An 18,481-nucleotide genomic window follows, 5' to 3' on the forward strand; every position below is an offset into this window, starting at 1 on the left:
TGTTTACAATATACTGAGTCATCTGTTCACTCTCTGTGTAAATGTGGCACAACAGGTTCTGATACACGCTTGATACATTGTCTAAATTAGGCCCTCGATAAGACAAAATTAAACTTCCAAACACACTTCTGTATACCTTGTGGGATTTTTCATTTGGTGGGTGGCCTACCTACCGTAATTCACTGTAGCTTGCTGATACCACCTGAGGAGCAGCTGACTTGTTTATTTCACTCCTTGAACTAATGAGTACTGCAGGCATTCACGAATCAGCAAGCTGGTTCTCGTTAATAAGACAAATAGTTTGACTACTAACATACATTATTTGGGGCTGTTTTATGGTGCTAGCTACAGATATGCTAATTCCCAAACACTGTGCTAGATAATGTGATTTGTCCCAGCCCTAAATAGGGGATAGTATGTATGCACACCTGGCAAGGAAGGATGAGGAGGCACTGCAAGACTTTTTTGCTTTTGAGATACCCATCTGAAGCACAATTCTCCTTCTGCAGCAGTGCCAAGTACTTTTACACCCAATTATAGGGCATGTCACAACATGTCTTGCTCTCTGACTGGACACTCGTCTTATGATAGGAGGTAACCGGTGAGTTCCACCTGCTGCTAAGCTCTCTGGGTAGCGAGCAATAATTGTCCTTTCTTTGGGTCTCTCCCTCACACTCCTCAGATGCAGGCCCTATGTTTGATGTTGCTATTGGCAGTAGAATTGCACAGTTCTGCTGACAAGACCTTGGAGCAAATGCCTCAGCCCTCCCAAGCACTCCGACTCTTAGATGTTTGCCCCAGAGTCCACTTGGCTTTGTGAGCTCTGGTTTTCCTATTATACCCTTTAGGGACCATGTGACAGTAAAGCAATGCGATATAGGATTGAACACAACTTCAATATTTTATATCACATGAGCTAGGGAATCAATGCAATGAAAAAACACCCAATTCCAAAATACTCCTTCCTACTCACTTTGAGCATACGGCTTTGAATCCCTGGGCCTGGTCCAATTTCTCTAAGGCAGAAATTGTCATAGGGTATATCTAGACTGCATCCCTCTGTCAGCAGAGGGATGCAGATTAGGCAGGTCGACATTGCAAATGAGGCAGGGATTTAAATATCGTGCCTAATTTCCATAAAAATGGCCGCCACATTTTGCCGACTCAGCACTTTGTTGGCTAAAAGTGGCAGTGATCAGGGGGAGGACCCAGATGATTGGAAAAAGGCAAATGTAGTGCCCATCTTTAACAAAGGGAAGGACAATTCAGGGAACTACATACTGGTCAGCCTTACCTCAGTCCCTGGAAATATCATGGAGGAGGTCCTTAAGAAATCAATTTTGAAGCACTTTGAAGAGAGGAAAGTGATGAGGAATAGTCAACATGGATTCACCAAGGGCAAATCATGCCTGAGCAAGCTAATTGCCTTCTGTGACAAAGTAGTTTGCTCTGTAAACATGGGGAAGTCAGTGGATGTGACATGCCTTGACTTTAGCAAAGCTTTTGATACGGTCTCCCACAGTATACTTACGAGCATGGATAAGTGGACTGTAAGATGGATAGAAAGCTGGCTAGATTGTTGGGCTCAACCACTAGTAATCAATGGATTGATGTCTGGCTGGCAGTCAGTATCAAGTGGCGTACCCCAGGGGTCAGATCTATGGCTGTTTTTTACCTGGATTAGGGGATGTACCTCCAGCATGTTCACAGATGACACTAAGGTAGGGGGAGAGGTAGATACTTTGGAAGGTAGGGATAGGGTCCAGAGTGACCTAGACAAATTGGAGGATTTGGCCAAAAGAAATGTCATGAGGTTCAACAAGGACAAGAACAGAGTCCTGTACTTGGGATGGAAGAATCCTAAGCATCCCTGTTACAGGCTGGGTATCGACTAACTAAGAAGCAGTTCATCAGAAAAAAGACCAGGGATTACAGTGGATGAGAAGCTGGATACGAGTCAACAGTGTGCCCTTGTAGCCAAGAAGGATGGTGGCATATTAGGATGCATTAGAAGAATCATTGCCAGCAGATATAGGGAAGTGATTAATTCCCCTTTATTTAGCACTGGTGAGGCCACCTCTGGAGTATTGTGTCCAATTCTAGGACCCCCATTACAGAAAGGATGTGGACACATTACAGAAGGTCAATAGAGGGCAACAAAAATGATTAGGGGGATGGAGCACATGACTTACAAGGAGAGTCTGAGGGATTTGGGCTTGTTTAGTGTATAGAAGTGAAGAGTGCTGGGGGGGGATTTGAGAGCAGCCTTCAACTTCCTGAAGGGAGGTTCCAAAGAGGATGGAGAGAGGCTATTCTTAGTAGTGACAGATGACAGAATGAGGAGCAATGGTCTCAAGTTATAGTGGTGGAGGTCTAGGTTGGATATTAGGACAAAATATTTTACTAATGTTGTGCTTAAAAGAAGCACCCGGGATCTTTTTCAGGGAGATAAGGCAACACACCACATTTATTGAACATACATAGATCAATCAATACTTTATCATATGCATATGATACATTACACTCATGAACTCTGTCACACACACAAGCACATGACGTCTTGTTGTTACCAATAGTTGCTTCCCCGAACTGCACTGGCCAGGTGAGTTAGATGGGGGAGGGGTGGAGGCAAGCTTCTGCTGATCCGGATCGATACTCCCATGTTGTCAAGATGAAAACCCGGGTTCCCTCTACAAGAAGCCTCATATTTATCCCTCTCATGCAACCAGTTAGTCATCACCTCGCCTTTTTTAATGCTTAAAAGAGAGTCCTTTCAAGGGCAGGCACTTTCTACTTGACTCCCAAGGCCCTATATGTCCAATCTTTTTTCCAATGAGCTCACTTCACAGGTATTGTCTTGGATCTGGCTCCCAGCCCCTCTCCACACTTGCAATTGCTGCTGGAGGTGCTCACCTTTCATTCTCCATTCACATCTCATTCATTTCAACAGGGCAATCAATGAAAGGGGAGAGATCTATTCTACTCCTAGCAAAAAACATTTTTCTTTACCTTAACTATTCCTAAGACCTATAACATAAAGAACTTGATAGAAAGTCTCTATGGAAAAGACTGGATACAAGGTGTCTCTTAATACAAGGGATTCTATAAGAAGGCTTAACATAAAGATACCTAAAAGGACAAGATCTGCATATATAAAAGGACTTACAAAGTTTCTCTTAATACAAACCTATATGAGAATGATACATGGTTATATGGAAATGTTACAGAGACTTATCCACACTAGGGGTGTGTCTAGACTACAGGGTTTTGTCGACAAAAGTGGACTGGGATCTCTGCTGCTGCATCATGTGCTGAGGTCTCTGTTACTAACCCTGTGTAGTGGGGCCCCCGTTAAAGTCCTGCATGCCGAGGGCTCTGCTGCCAGGCCTTTGTGTTGGGGTTCTGGTTAGAGCTCTGCATGCTGGGTGGCTGAAGAGAATGTGGTGCATGGGGCAGCAGCTGAGAACCCAGCTCCCAGGGGCCTGGCTGCTGTTCCCATGCTAGGGCTTTGCTCTCAGCCTCAGCTGGAGGTGGTAAGGGAGCGCAGCACTCCCACTTATAAAAATGTTCTCTTCCTGAAATAAGTGGCATGGTGGATTCCTGTTCAGACATATATTGGTGTCCTTCTAGCTAGTTGACGTGTATTTAAAAAGCAGGCAGTTTTAACACTTATCTCCCTTTCTCTATCCAGATTTCATGCTTAGATGGAGACACACAACATCTTGAAATTCCAATTCTTAGGCCACAAGAAACTACGTAACTGTGAACTGTAATTCAGACATTCTGCAGAGAGGGAAGAAAAGCTCTAGTGAAAATATCACTAGGCAGGCATTTGTACATTCTAGAAACAATACTTAGAGGCTGCAGTGCCTGTATCTTGGATGTCCTTGAAATAAAGATGTATGCTTATGAAGAAATCAGTAAGAAATGGCAGATATAAGATGAGTAAAACCCATGCAAATATTCAAGGAATTTAAAAGTGTGTAGTTGTGCTTCCCTATACTCCATTATTTAACATGACACTTTGTCTGAATTGTGGGGTTGATTTACATACATTTACTTGCACTCCTTATATTCCTTTCATTCCAGAGTTTATTAGAGCATAGGCTCCAAAACTAGTTGTTTCATCTATTTTTTTTCTTATGGTAAAAATACCTTTGCACATATTGTCACATTTTGTTTATATACATAAATACTTTCAAGTAGGAGCATGTGGAGTCGGACTATCAGCTATTATCACTGAGAAATTTACATACACATATAGGAGAAGTGCTGTGAAGTTTCTTTGTTTCCCTTTGTTCAACCCTAATTAACAAAACAAAATTAGGCTTTCTATTATTTATTATAGTTAGAAGGCCTGCCAAAGTTGTGATTAAGAAACCATTGTTACCTCTTAACTTTTGACAGCTGAGCTTAAAGTATATTAGCCACTGTGCTAATAGCATGAAGCAGTGTCTGTTGGCTACTCCAAACAGCACAGTAAAACAGAACAGGAGAAGAAAATGTGGAATACCATTATAGATGAGACTTCTGTTTAGTTATGCCAAAATACTGAGACTCTCCAACTTGCACAAGCTGTGGGACAAATCTAAATAGTTCTTATTCATGACATTTTGCAATGCTCACGGCTGTGAATTGTCGTTTAATAGAACACCTGACTTCCTTGAAATCAGAAACTCAAGACTGCACAGTTAAATACTTTTATCCGCAGTCCACGAGGTTCCTAGTAATTGATTTGATGTTAAAATAAACTTGTAACAAAATATTAGAGCTTGCTGCCTTAGGAGTTTACGAAATGGAAGTTATTTTCCATTTTCCCTGTGCAAGGTTGGAAAAGCAGCCACTTAATGTCTGATATTTATAACCACACCATACTTCAGGCTTTTTAGCTTTGTTTGGTGATTTCAGAGGGGCTTTGCTGTGCGCACACACACACACACACACACACACACACACACACACACACACACATATAGATAGATATAGATATATCACTTGTAAGATTAGTGAGTATTTTAATTTTAAAGACCACATACAGCATTTGACATTTCACTTGGGATTCAGAGAAAATCCTTTCTTCTGACATAAAAACAGTAGGAAGCAATTAAACTAAAATTACCCATGAAAGAGATACATTTATCTAGTTATGTTTGGTATCATTTTCCCAAAATGACCTCAGCTTTCCTGATGAGATGTTTGACCATTGGAATCTTGAAATATATATTTTGAAATATAGATTTGGTTTATGTGTATGATCAGGTTTCTTTATGGAGCCATTAAGAAAAAAGAATTTGCCACATGTACATGCACCATGAAGGGATTTACTAAAGCTCTGTAAAAGGCATTGTTCTTCTATGGATGACCTCCTTGCACAGAATGATAGTTTTATCCTTCTCTACATCATTATGTTTGCTGTGGAAAATCCTGCTGTGCTACATCATAATAACATGTAATCTTCTTGCTCAGTTTAGCTGAGATTTAAGAAGCCTCTGTTCATAGAAGCAGTTCTCTAAAGTCTGATCTATAATTTACCAGAATCAACCTAGCAAAAGAGCAAGAGGCTTTATAAGAGGGATACAACCCTTAAAACTCTTAAATGAAGATTAGTTTAAAGTTTTACAATCCGGCACAGAACCATCTGGCAAATCTCATGTCAGGTTTTGTTAAACCTCTGAGCTTTTCCAGAATACACAAGTTATTCACTCCCCCCCTCCATATGCCCCAGCCCAGTCCATCCTCCTCTCCCCACACTCTACAATAGATATCTTTGAACAAATAAAAATAAATTAAAAATAACTACACTAAAGACCTAATTTTCAGAAGTACTGGTCACCAGCAGCTCCACTTAAGCATTGTGGCAGCTGTGGGTGCTCTGGAAATCATAGTGTAAGCTAGCTAGCTGGCTGTATATCCACTAAGTAATTTTGTACCTCTTTTGAAGAGGTAATTGCAAAATAAAAGCTGCCCATTGCCAGAATCATTAGAATCTCACTGGGTTAAGTTGTGTCTTTTGAAGCCTCTGATGCATCAAAGTACATGGAGTTTTGCACCAGCAGTGTCATGAGGCATTCTGCTGACAGAGAAGACGGAAACAGAATGTCTTCCTAGATGGGAAGGAATTAGACCCAGGAGCAGCACCCAGGGTTAGCCTGTAACAAGGTGCAGATTGTGCTGCTAATTCCTGACCACTAGCCAGTGAAGGAAATGGATAGGGCCCTCTTCCCTCAGGTGTAGGACTCAGGGAGGATAAGGTGTGAGATACTAGCTGTTTTAGACTCGTCTTTCTCGTTCTCTTGTAGAAAAGAGACCAAAATGTGGTTCTCTGACAATGTTCATTGAGTACCGGGGCACCTGCTTCTGGCCACATGTAGGCTGTGTCTAGACTGGCCAGTTTTTCCGGAAAATCAGCCGCTTTTCCGGAAAAACTTGCCAGCTGTCTACACTGGCCGCTTGAATTTCCACAAGAACACTGACGATCTCATGAAAGAAATCAGTGCTTCTTGCGGAAATACTATGCTGCTCCTGTTCGGGCAAAAGTCCTTTTGTGCAAAAGCTTTTGTGCAAAAGGGCCAGTGTAGACAGCTCAGATTTATTTTGCGCAAAAAAGCCCCGATCGCGAAAATGGCGATCGGGGCTTTTTTGCGCAAAAGCGCGTCTAGATTGGCACGGACGCTTTTCCGCAAAAAGTTCTTTTGTGGAAAAGCGTCCGTGCCAATCTAGACGCTCTTTTCCGCAAATGCTTTTAACGGAAAACTTTTCCATTAAAAGCATTTGCGGAAAATCATGCCAGTCTAGACGTAGCCCTAGGGATTAGCTCTGCACTTGTCTGATGCCTCCTTCCTCACATGATAGCCCCCCCTCTCTCCAGGACTCAAAGGCTATGTCTACACTCGCGGCTTCTTGCGTGAGAAATATGCAAATGAAGCTAAGCATGGAATATTGCCGAGCCTCATTTGCATATCCAATGAGCTGCCATTTTGCAGAAGAGGTTCTCGTGCCAGAAGGAGCTGTCTACACTGCCCCTTCTTGCTCAAGAAAAACCCTATTGCGCAATGCCGTTACGCCGATTATTTTCAGGAATAACCGCATTGTGCAAGAGGGTTTTTCTTGCGCAAGAAGGGGCAGCATAGACAGCTCCTTCTGGTGCAAGAGCCTCTTCTGCAAAAATAGCGGCTCATTAGATATGCAAATGAGGCTTGGCGCTTAGCCTCATTTGCATATTTCTCATGCAAGAAACCGCGAGTGTAGACATAGCCAAAGTGCTCCTCTTTGCCTCAAGCCTGCTCACTTTTATCATCACTTTCCAGGTAAACAAAGTCTCTCCAGCCAGGTGTCCAGCTGACATCTCCAATAACCCTGTGTTACTTCCCAGGGGCTGACAGGGGAACCCAGTCCTACCCTCTGTATAGGTTATAGCCCAGGAACCCTACAATAAAGTTTGCACACCTGGACACTGGGTCCTTGGGTATCTTTCCACTTCTGAGTTCTCTCCTCTCCCTGCAAGTTATCTCCCTCTTGGGCTTCACCAGCCCAAACTCCCACCACATCCTGAATAACTGCAGACTACTTAGTGTTACAGCTCTAAACACACTTCCTGTCTCCTTAGAAGGGACCACAAACTATTTTCCCCATAACCCCTTTCTCCTAGCAACTTTCTGGCTTTATTCAACACATCTTGTTCCTCCCTAGCTTGACTCCATCTTCAATCAGTCATGTGAGCTCTGATTTTTCACCAGGCCTATCATCTTAATTATCTTAATTTACTGGCTCTGCTTTGGGCATGGTGAACTTCCTATGGCAAGGTTTTAATAAATAAGGATCCATGAATCATGAAGGCAGACTATTGCAGCTGTCTTATACATTTTATGCATATTTACTTCTAATCTATGTACTTTTGATGTTGTATTATTTGTACTGTGTCCATCATAAATCTAAAACCAGAAAAATGAAGATTGAGAAAAGAATTTATTATGGAAAAAAATGAATCAGATCATGCTTCTTCCGTTTAAAATAACCTAGTGTCTTTTTATTTGTTGTCCAATGAAGTATTACATTAGAGTCCTTGGAATGCTGAGATAGGGCCTGTATGTATCTGGTTAGCTGAAGTCAACTTACAAGTATCACAAGAAATTTCTAATGGGGATAAATTGCTCCTCAGAGGCATTCTCATTGTGATGATAACTGAAATTATACAACTGTTCCTTGATTTACTATGGGCTGGAAATATCAGTAAGTAGTATGCAGTTTCAGGCTAAAAACGAATAGATTGGATAGATGACAAATGCTTACCTGTGCATTTACAATACCTGCAGTTATGTCCTAAAGTTACGTAATATTCTTGTAAAGTCCCTTAATATTCTTGTAAAGTAATACAATATTTAATCTTGAAAAGAAGAATGCAGATTTGTAAAGCACCTTCTTTATTTCCTTTCCTATAAAGGGCAGAAGTAGAAAAATTTTTAATCAGACATTCTTAATATTGATGTAGCAATTTTATTTGGCATCCGAGAAAAATGCATCATATTATCTTTTAATTTCAGCTTGGTTTTGCTTCTCTCTGTAACCTGTAACTATTAGTGTTATAGGTAGAAGAACCAATTGGGATAATTTTAGGGCTTTTCCAGAAAATAAAATACATGAATAGAAACAATCATGTTGTAAGTATTCTCTTACACTCATATAAACCCAGAGTAGTAAGGACATACATACTTCTGTATGGAAGCAGGATAGATATGGGATAACTTCTTCCTGGGAATCAACTACAGGTTGTACCTCTCTAAACCAGGACTCTCTGGTCGGGTCAGTGATGTTCCTGGACCAGAGAGCCCAGGGGCAAGGAGATTAGATAGTATGTCTGGAAACCTGAAAGGGGTGTGTCACGGCATAGCCAGGAACCCTATAGGGCCGGTGGCAGTGGGGCTGGTGGTAGATGGGTAGCTCCAGCCCTGGCAGCAATGGGACTGGCACAGCCAACGAGCTCTGGCCCTGGGGGCCCCCGGCCAGGCTGGCAGCAGTGGGACTAGTGGAGACTGGGAAGCTCTGGTCCTGAGGAGCTCCAACCAGTCTGGCAGCAGTGGATCCAGCAGTGATGGTCAAGGAGTCCCAACCCCGGTAAGGCCCAGCCAGCAGTTGCAGAGGGACTGGAGCTTGAGTCTGGCAGCAGCAGCTGCAACCCAGCACAGTAGAGCAGAAGCCCAGTGGCAGCGGGGCTACAGATGGGCCAAAAGAAGGCAGCAGCATGGAGGAGCAGAGGGCTGGAAGTCCTGTTGCAGGGGACCTCCTGGTCCAGCAAATTCCCTTGTCTGGTCCTATCCTGAGGGTGCCTTTCTAGTTTAGAGAGATTATCTGTCTGTTTATTTGGTAAGAGCTAGGTCCACCAAATTCTGTATACAGCTTCCTGTTATCATAACTTACAGCAACATAAGGGTTTGGTTGTACCAGGAAGACGGGATGTGCCTGGAATGGCATTGCTTCTTATAAAACCACACAGAAAAGAGACAGAATCACCAAAGCAAGCACAGTTCTAAAATTTGACTTAACTGAGCGAACGTTGAAGGAGACTGAACCAAGGTGAGCCAGAAAAATAGGATGAAGCTGGAACTGGATTGTTTCTCAATAACCCTTACAGAAAAAAGATAAAAACGGAGAACTGTGGAGTTGTGCATTGTTTTGGCGCAGCTAAATCAATGAGTAAGGTTTGAAAACTAGAAGAAAATGTTATTGGAAACCAAATTGACTACAGCCCTTTTCTGTTAAAACATAGTGAATGATAAAGAGTCTATAAGGTATGAATTAAAAAAAAATACTTAATGGAATTCCCATTTCAAAAATTTACTAAAAAAATTAAACAGAAAATGTTTTACAATCCCTTTTTAAAGAAATCCAAAATAAAAATCAACTTCATAAAAATAACACTGTATTTTTTAAAAATACAGTCATTTAAATAATGCATTTTCCTTTTCCTTTTATTTAAAAATAGTTAATTAACTTAAGGACCTAAGCAATGCTTGGTAAATCTGTTAGTTAATTATATTAGCATTTGGAACTGCCAATCTTTCTGTGAAAAAGATACAGCCCAGAAAACAGTGACTCTAGAAAACTGTAGTCTCAACCTGCCACAGAAAATAGGTTGTATTAGATGAAGCAGCATGATTTTTGTCACCACTGCCTTTTCTGAGTGGAATGAATTAATTTTAAGTTTTTGAAAAAAGAAGTATTAACACAAGCCATAATATAGCTTTGGGAGCCTACAATTCTTGAAGGCTAATCCAGGTGATAATAGGAACTGTCTGAGGCCACTGAGACATGGATCAGCTCTGTCTTAGTTTCCTCTCTTGCAAAATAGGTATTGTAATATGTTTCCCTCTCCCATTAGCAGGGTTGCAGACAGGTGTGGATTGAGAGAGAGATTAGGGGCACACTGTTGGAACTCTTCTGATGGCTGCCATGCCTTGTCATTAGCTCCGAGTGAGACAGACACTAGTGTGTTAAAGTCTGGATTTTAATGTGGTTTTGCTTTATTCCTTCAGATAACCCTGATGGCACAGTATTTGGTATTAATTGCTTTTATATAGGGCTTTCCATCCTGAAGCATTTCAGAGTCCTTTTATTTCACCAGTTCTCATGGGCCTGTGGTTTTACACCCTCTCCACTCTTTTTTATTTTTCAAATGACAGCTGACGGTTTGTGGCTGACCTAAAGCTGATGTCATGCTGAAGTCTGCGGGCAGCCTCCGCCATTAGCATTGAACTGTAGTTCCAGCTGAGCCAACAGAGGCCGGTGCAGGGCTCTCTGGCTCTTGTGGAGAAGGCTGTTTGCTTCCTGTGCCAAGCTGCAGAGCTGTGGTCACTGCAGGCATGTGGAGCTGCTGAGCAGTGGGTTGGTGCCACACCCGCTACCTGCTCACTTTTTCTCATGCATGAACAAAGGTGCAGGGGGAGTTGGGCAGCAGCCAAGGACAGTGTCCTGGGAGGGAGAGCAGTGCTGGGAACTGAGCTCTTTTCAGGGAACAGGCTGTGCAGTAGCCGGGGAGGGAGCTGGACAAAAAAGCAGTGTCCTGGTGAGGAGGGGCTGGGCAGAAAGCAGCGTTTGGGGGATTGAGATGGGCAGGGCAGCAGTGGTCCAATAGAACTGTGACTGAGTACTATTTGGGGCGTGCCAGAGTGTAAGGGAGGATGGACAGGGAAAGGGTTTGAGAAAAGCTCCCCATGCCTGCAGGTGCATTCCCAGTCCATTTCAGCAGCAGTGCTCACGCAAACGTACCGGCAGAGGGCAGAATTCCCCTGAGAGTTCAGAAAACAGTTTCCAGCTACCCAGATGGACATACAAATAAAAGACATTCTCACAAATTTTAGCAGGTCCCATGGTTTCTTGCATTCTTATTTTCCATTCTAGGGTTGGAACCCCTCTTATTTCTTGCAAGACCGTACGCACTATTTCCATGTAGATGTGAGACCACATTCTGTATTTGTCAGTTTATTATTAGTGGTAGCAGGACTGTGGCCCCATGGAGCCAGACATAGTGAGATCCCATCTCTGACTCACTTACTTCACAATACAAAATAGATAACAAAAAACAAAAGCAAAGAGATTAACTGAGGAAAATGGCCATAAAATACATGTGAAGTGCCCAGGGTAAATGCGGAGAAACAGCATGAAAATTCTGTATTTTTTAAATTATTGTGTTATTGTTTTAAGCTACAAAGTAACGCATGGAAGAACTGACTGGGTAGGGGGGAGAGTTAGCAAAATAAAAGCAGGCAGAAAGGGGAAAAAAGAAATTAGAGAGAGGCTGAGAACCACAATGGATAGGAACATGTGGACAGGCAGCCGAGGGGTATGTCTACACTAGTTCATTAGTTCGAGCTAGGTAGGGTAATGAGGACAAGCGGAGTTGCAAATGAAGCCCAGTATTTAAATATCCCAGGCTTCATCTGCATGTTCCCGGGCGCCGCCATTTTTAAATCCCCTTTAGTCCGAACTCCGTGCCCGTGGCAGCAGCCCAGCAAGGAGTGAGTTGAGGCTCAGTCTTGGATGTGCAGCACTGAAATCAGAGGCTCTCTTAAAACAAAACAGCAAATTAAATAAACAGGAGAGTTCTTACAAAGTGCCCACATCATGCATAGTGAGATTGTCCTTGAGGCTCTCTGGTCTGGATTAGAGATGTTAAATATCGGTCAATTGAATAATCAGTTAACCTCATGAATTCTTATGAGTTACTCGACTATTCTGTGCTCCCCGAGGTAGGGCCAGCAGCCCGTGCAATCCAGCCTCACTCCAGAGGAGCCCCTTTCCACTCTGCGCTGCTACCTCTGTATCAGAGGCAGCAGCATGGGGTGCCCTGTGGGATCAGGTCTGCGAGGAGAGCCAGGTTAAAAACCAGCTCCCCTCATGGACTGGCTGCTTGTCGCCCCACACTGTTGCCTCTGATACAGAAGCAGCAGCATAGAGTGGCAACAGCCCCTGTCTGGGGGGGGGCGTGTCTGAGCTCCCGGACCGGTTTGAGCCAGAACTGAGCTGGGCTGCCTCCCCGCCTGGCTCCTCATTCGCTTTCAATGCAGAGCTGCAGCAGGGGTAGGCCCTGGATCCGGTGCAAGCCAGGACTGAGCCATGCTGCTGGCCAGCCTGCTAAAAAATTTAGGGTGTGTCTAGACTACATGCCTCCTTCGACGGAGGCATGTAGATTAGCCAGATCGGAAGAGGGAAATGAAGCCGCGATTAAAATAATCACAGCTTCATTTAAATTTAAATGGCTGCCCCGATCTGCCGATCAGCTGTTTGTCGGCAGATCGGGGCAGTCTGGACGCGATGCGCCGACAAAGAAGCCTTTCTTCATCGGCACAGGTATGCCTCGTGAAACCAGGTTTACCTGTGCCGATGAAGAAAGGCTTCTTTGTCGGCGCATCGCGTCCAGACTGCCCCGATCTGCCGACAAACAGCTGATCGGCAGATCGGGGCAGCCATTTAAATTTAAATGAAGCCGCGATTATTTTAATCGCGGCTTCATTTCCCTCTTCCGATCTGGCTAATCTACATGCCTCCGTCGAAGGAGGCATGTAGTCTAGACACACCCTTACTGGCAGGGGGTGGAGGCAAATGTATGTAGCCTATAGCATTAACCTAGAAGCTCTTGCTTATCAGTTATACTATTATATCCCTAGTCTGGATTCCAATGTGCAGCTATGCTGGCTCTTTACAACCAGATTGTGGCTTTTCCCAGCCCTCTGACTTTCTGATCTCTGTTACCCTGATACTGTTCAATGTACTGTGAGGAAAAAGTTTGGGAGGCAGTTGGAGGGGTGGAGAGTAGGAATCATTTGACATTCATGGAAGAGATCCCAGGAGAGATGAGCAGCTCAGAGACAGAATAGCAAGGAATGGTGGAGGAAGGAGTGTGTTTTCTTGAAAGGAAAAAGGGTATGAAACTGCAGTGGTTGAGATCATGAGGAGGGAACTGGGCCTGTGGGGGGTGGGGGGAGTGGAAAAATGCTGCGATAGCATATTCCAGCATCTTCTCTCAGACCACACTCCCACATTCCCAGTCAGTGTCTCTAACAAGGAAGAGATGGCACAGAATATTACATTTTCTAGTACTATTGCAAACCAGCCTATCTATCTCTTTGTAAATCTGCAGTAATAAATGGGTTATATCTAATAGTGTAGAGTTATTGTGGGGGTTTGGTTGTTTTATTGTGCAAATAACATTATTTATTGTAGGATAATGATGTGTTTGCTTTTCAATTGTACTAGTCCTTGGTAATATTCCTACAATAATCCACTTATTCTGCCTTTGCAAGGAACTAGCTGACTTTCTTTTCCCCATACAGCTTGCTGAAATATATCTTCTTGAAATTCAGTAGTGTTTCAATACCTTCATAATTTTAGCTCAGGCATTTTCATTTTGTTCTTTAGTCCTGCTGTCCTTTAGGCTTATTTGCACACAGAATCTGTGGCTTCTGGCAAGTTCATTAATGCCAGACAAATGTAACTTTTTAATGAATCTTCAGAAAATTTGTTTGGGTCAGTTCTAATTTATTTCAACTACAGTAGTGATTTTCACCCTGTGATCTCAAGCATCTAAGAGGTCTATGAAAGGTTCTCATTATTAAAGAGCAGCGTTTTTCAGCCTGTCTTTTATTCACACAACATTTGGTATTATTTTTCCTCAGAAAAATTCATTGTCATATTTAATTGCTGAATCATGCTTAGTTGCCATGATATTATTCAACACCGCAGACAAATTACAAGGATATGTAATTGTAAAAATATAAAACAAAACACTCCTCACTTGCAACCATTATATAACTTACAATAACTAAATTCTCTATTTATTTCAATGGTCATTTGAACACAATTAGTTGGGGTAGCCTATAAACTATCTATTTTTTATATACTTCATTTTAATCAGATGCTTAAAATATATATTATGATAGACAGCAAATTTTTGTACTGATTTTATTTAAAAAAATCTTAGTCAATGCACTTCAGGAACTAAGTGAAATCTTATTATTTACAAAATCTATTATTCTGAGGTATACAAAAAAACACTGTCAAATAGTAACCACTATAGTTTTGAGAAAAGTTTATTTATCTTAAGACCAATTATATGTGTGGATAGGCATAATATACTCACCAATCTTTAACAAGGACTCTGGGGGGTGTGTCTAAACTACATGGCTCCATCGATGGCTGATGGAACAAAGGGAAATGAAGCCGCGATTTAAATAATGGTAGATAAGAAAGAGCTTGTAGGCCTACACGCTAGTCTGGATGCTCCCGCGCCGACCTGAAAGCCCTTTATCGACCTCCCCGTTATGCCTCATAGGATGAGGTTTACTGGGGAGGTCGATAAGGGCTTTCATGCTGGCAGGGGAGCTTCCAGACTGCCCCGATCTGCCGACAAACAGCTGATTGGCAGAGCGGGGCAGCCATTTAAATTTAAATGAAATCGCGATTATTTAAATCGCGGCTTCATTTCCCTTTGCCAAACAAACAAATCTACATGGCTCCGTTGAGGGAGCCATGTAGTCTAGATGTACCCTGGTAGTTAAAATGGCACTTCAGTTCCTACGCTCATGAAATCTGAAAAATTTATGAGCAGAACTGAGCAATTATTTGGTTTGGAAATGTCGCGTAATTTAATTTAGGAATATGAAGACTCAGCAAATATAACTCTTCCAGGGTTCCTTTAAGCCACCTAAATGTAAAGACTTTTGATTTGGGGTCAGTCTTCGCTCTTCTTTAGAATTCCGAGAGTTGAAGGGTCAATCATCTATTAAGCAGCACATCCTTTTAAGCGCCTATTAGCCTTTGCCTTCCCTTCAAGGTCTTTTTATCAGCCAAAAGCAGGAAAGAAACCTCAATAGCGCAGTGTGTAAAAAGTAGGTGTTTGTGGGGAGCTTTCTGTTGCTTTTTTTTCTTGTAATAGTTCACACGTAAATCAATTGCAGTTGTTTAGAGGGAAACAGGTGTATTCATGATATGTCCTTGATTGACATAGTAAATGAAGGGCATAGGACAGTGGACTTGAAATCAGGGGTTGGGCTTCAAATCCATATTTTGCCACTGGTATATAGTGTGATGATGGGCATGACACTTCACTTCTATGTGCTTCAGTTTCCCCATCTGTAAATGCTTTGGGATGTTCAGATGAAAATTACAGTTTCAGAGCTATTATTTTATATCTAATATTATAAAAGGATTTTGAAGAAAGGCTGAAAAAGTGCTGTTGTTCAAGTGAACAAAGCACTAGCTGCTGTTTTATTGGGATTCTTCTCTTCATTATTGCTACATGAAAACCAGGTTAGGTACTGAGCCCCCCCCCCCCAAAAAACCCCAAACCCCAAACACTAAAAACCTGTCCTGGGAACCTCTGGAAAAGTGGGCAATTCTGACTGATGATGATTGTCTGATTTTTATGTATGTCTTGTAATCTGTGCCTTACAATAGAATATGAGTATTAATGTGAATATGTTGGCTGAGCAGATAATCTGATACATTTTCCCCCTCTTCAAAAGCACACAAAAGAGGTGGGAAGACCCCAGAGCCCTTTGAAAGAGACAAGACTGGAATCATGGAGTCAGCCCCAGGTAGGTAGGAACTTCATTATTGATAAGTTTCTCAGTTTGCCCCTCTCCCCAAAATATAGTAGTGTTCATCTCTGTGAGTCTTAAGAGTCTCAGTTTGAATCTTCAAAGACGCATTGTAATGGGTAGCTCTCTGGTACATAGCATCATATGGCATAAAATACATTTGCTTTAGGCTCTTCTATGAGAGATTTGTGGTTAATATGGCTGTTAGTGCTGTGTTATTAGGCTAAGCCCTCTTAAGATCTGCTTCTTTTTTTTCTCATGCACGCTTCATACCCTAGAAAAAAAATGTAAGGATTACCTGTCCTTTAGCTCATGTCACTCATGGACTTTGTACCTGACACACATCATTATAATGGGGGCTGAAATAAGCCAGTGACAAAATAGAAATTTAAAATTAAATCAGTATCCAAATGGTGTCTTAGGAAATTATGAACAGCTCATTAACTTCTGGGACAGAATTCTATTTAAGCTTACAGAGTGACAGCTTAAAGAGAAGGCTCATGAATTTGACATATTAAATCTTAAGGTCCAACAATTTGACCCACCGGAAAAGATATGGTGCTTATTCAAATCAGAAGACAGGGAGATAGATTAATGGGAACATTGATATGCAACATTTATCTTCAGGAATACACAATGCTTTCTAGGATGAAAGGATGCTATTTGGCATATTTACTTTGGCAAATCACTTATTACTAATTTCTGGATTATACTAAATTTAGGAATTTAGAGCTGTTTCCTTATTTGTCTCTTACATATCTATGTTGCTTTCATTTGTGTATAAATACCAGCAGATATACCCGGCATTGCTTGGGTCTTTAATGGAAGTTTTTCTTTTTTAAAATAAATGAAGAATGTACATGCTTTATTTCAATTATTGCATTTTTTTTATATGAAGAAAAATGATCTCTGGAGTGAGGGTTCGGGGGTAAGGACAGGCAGGGGTTGAGTGGCTAATGCAGAGGGTTGGATGGAATGGGGGAGCTCAAGGCAAGGAGTGGGTACCTCCGGGCAGGGAAAAGGAGAGGAGGGTACAGAAGTCAAGGTAGGTGGAAGGTGCAGGACTCAGTGTAGGGGGCTCTGGACAGGGGCTGGAAGGTTGGAGAGGGGCTTACTGGGGCTTCCTGTGGTGGTGAAGAGTGGATCTGCTCTGATGGCAGCTCCTCCCTTGCGGCTGTGGCAGTTCTCACCAGCCAGTGGCTCCTTTAGTCTCCATGGGCTGCTCCCAGCTTTCAGGGCCACCCTGTAGTCTGCAGGCTGTCTGGGGGGGGGGGGAGGGCAGGGTCTGGGTGCTGCCCTTCCTCCAGTACCCCTAGTTGCCCTTCCCCCTGCAGCTTGCAGTCTGTCAGGGGGCAGGCTCCAGAGGTGTCCCTCTCTCCAATGGCCCCTCTGCAGTCTGCAGGCTGTCTGGGGGGCAGGCTCTGGGGGCTGCTCCTTCTCCAGCACCCATCCTGCCCACAGCCTGCAGGCTCTCCATGGCGGGTGGGGTAGGCTCTGGGTTTGGGGCAGAGGGGCTCCTTACCCAGATGGGAGGCAGGCAAGATGGTGGAGTCCCAGGCTACTCACTTTGTGCTGAAGCTTCCCCCAGTGGCCACTCTCAGTATTATCACATCCCTCCTCTCTGTGCCCCTCCCTTTCACATTCCTCACCTCTCTGCCCCCTCCTTTTCCATATTATGGAAAACAGCCCCATTCCTAGCACTTCCCATTTTCCAGACACAACCAAATCCTGGCCTCAGGGTAAGAAAAACCTGCACACCAAATGTGGTGGTCCTAGTTCTTATGGGTTAGGAGGAGTTCTTGCACAAATGGAATCATGGATGCCGGCTGTGCCAGCACTTAGGACGTGATTTTAAAAATGAGCTACATGATGGATCCCAAGACATTTCAGGGTCACAGTTACTGCAAGTGCATGTAGAAAATTCCCACAGAAACTCACAATTGCAACTGAACATCCACTTGTTCATTTTCTGGTTTGTGTGCACAGTTGCTGTAAGTGCATGTTTATTTACATAGCGCATGATGCTGACTGTTCATGCATCTCTAGGCTTGCTCTTTTCAAATCAGCATCTTATTATCTGAAGACTTGATTACAGTCTGATGGACATGGGATTGAATTGCTGCTGATTTTGAATGATACGCTCTTGAACTGTGCTCCTATGTATATAGAGATCCCTGTTGCTAGGTAAAACATTTGCAAATGAAATGTAAGTAAAAGCCTTCAATCATTAGCTCTAAAGCACAGGATGCTAGGACTTAAACTAAAAGAATAGTCACTAACAGAAAGGATAACCTTTACCAGGAGTAACTGTATGTTGCATTCATGCTGCAAGGGATTTTTAACATACTGTGTTTGCCTTTCCATATCAACCTATCTCCGAGTAGAAAGAA

At 42.7% G+C, this 18,481-nt stretch overlaps 1 protein-coding gene across 5 annotated transcripts in view; it reads left to right on the plus strand.

Annotated features, from left to right (window-relative positions):
• The window catches only part of PCDH11X (protocadherin 11 X-linked), a 1,122,530-nt gene that overhangs the window by 514,111 nt on the left and 589,938 nt on the right, over positions 1-18,481 (plus strand). For all 5 annotated transcript variants that reach the window (XM_075940729.2, XM_075940728.2, XM_075940730.2 and 2 more), the window contains one exon: positions 16,017-16,088. In XM_075940729.2, coding sequence (XP_075796844.2) covers positions 16,017-16,088 — 72 coding nt within the window. The remainder of the gene's footprint in view (positions 1-16,016; positions 16,089-18,481) is intronic.

The sequence above is a fragment of the Pelodiscus sinensis genome, chromosome 13 (assembly GCF_052426305.1).
Source record: "Pelodiscus sinensis isolate ZL-2025 chromosome 13, ASM5242630v1, whole genome shotgun sequence".
Lineage (NCBI taxonomy): Eukaryota > Metazoa > Chordata > Testudines > Trionychidae > Pelodiscus > Pelodiscus sinensis.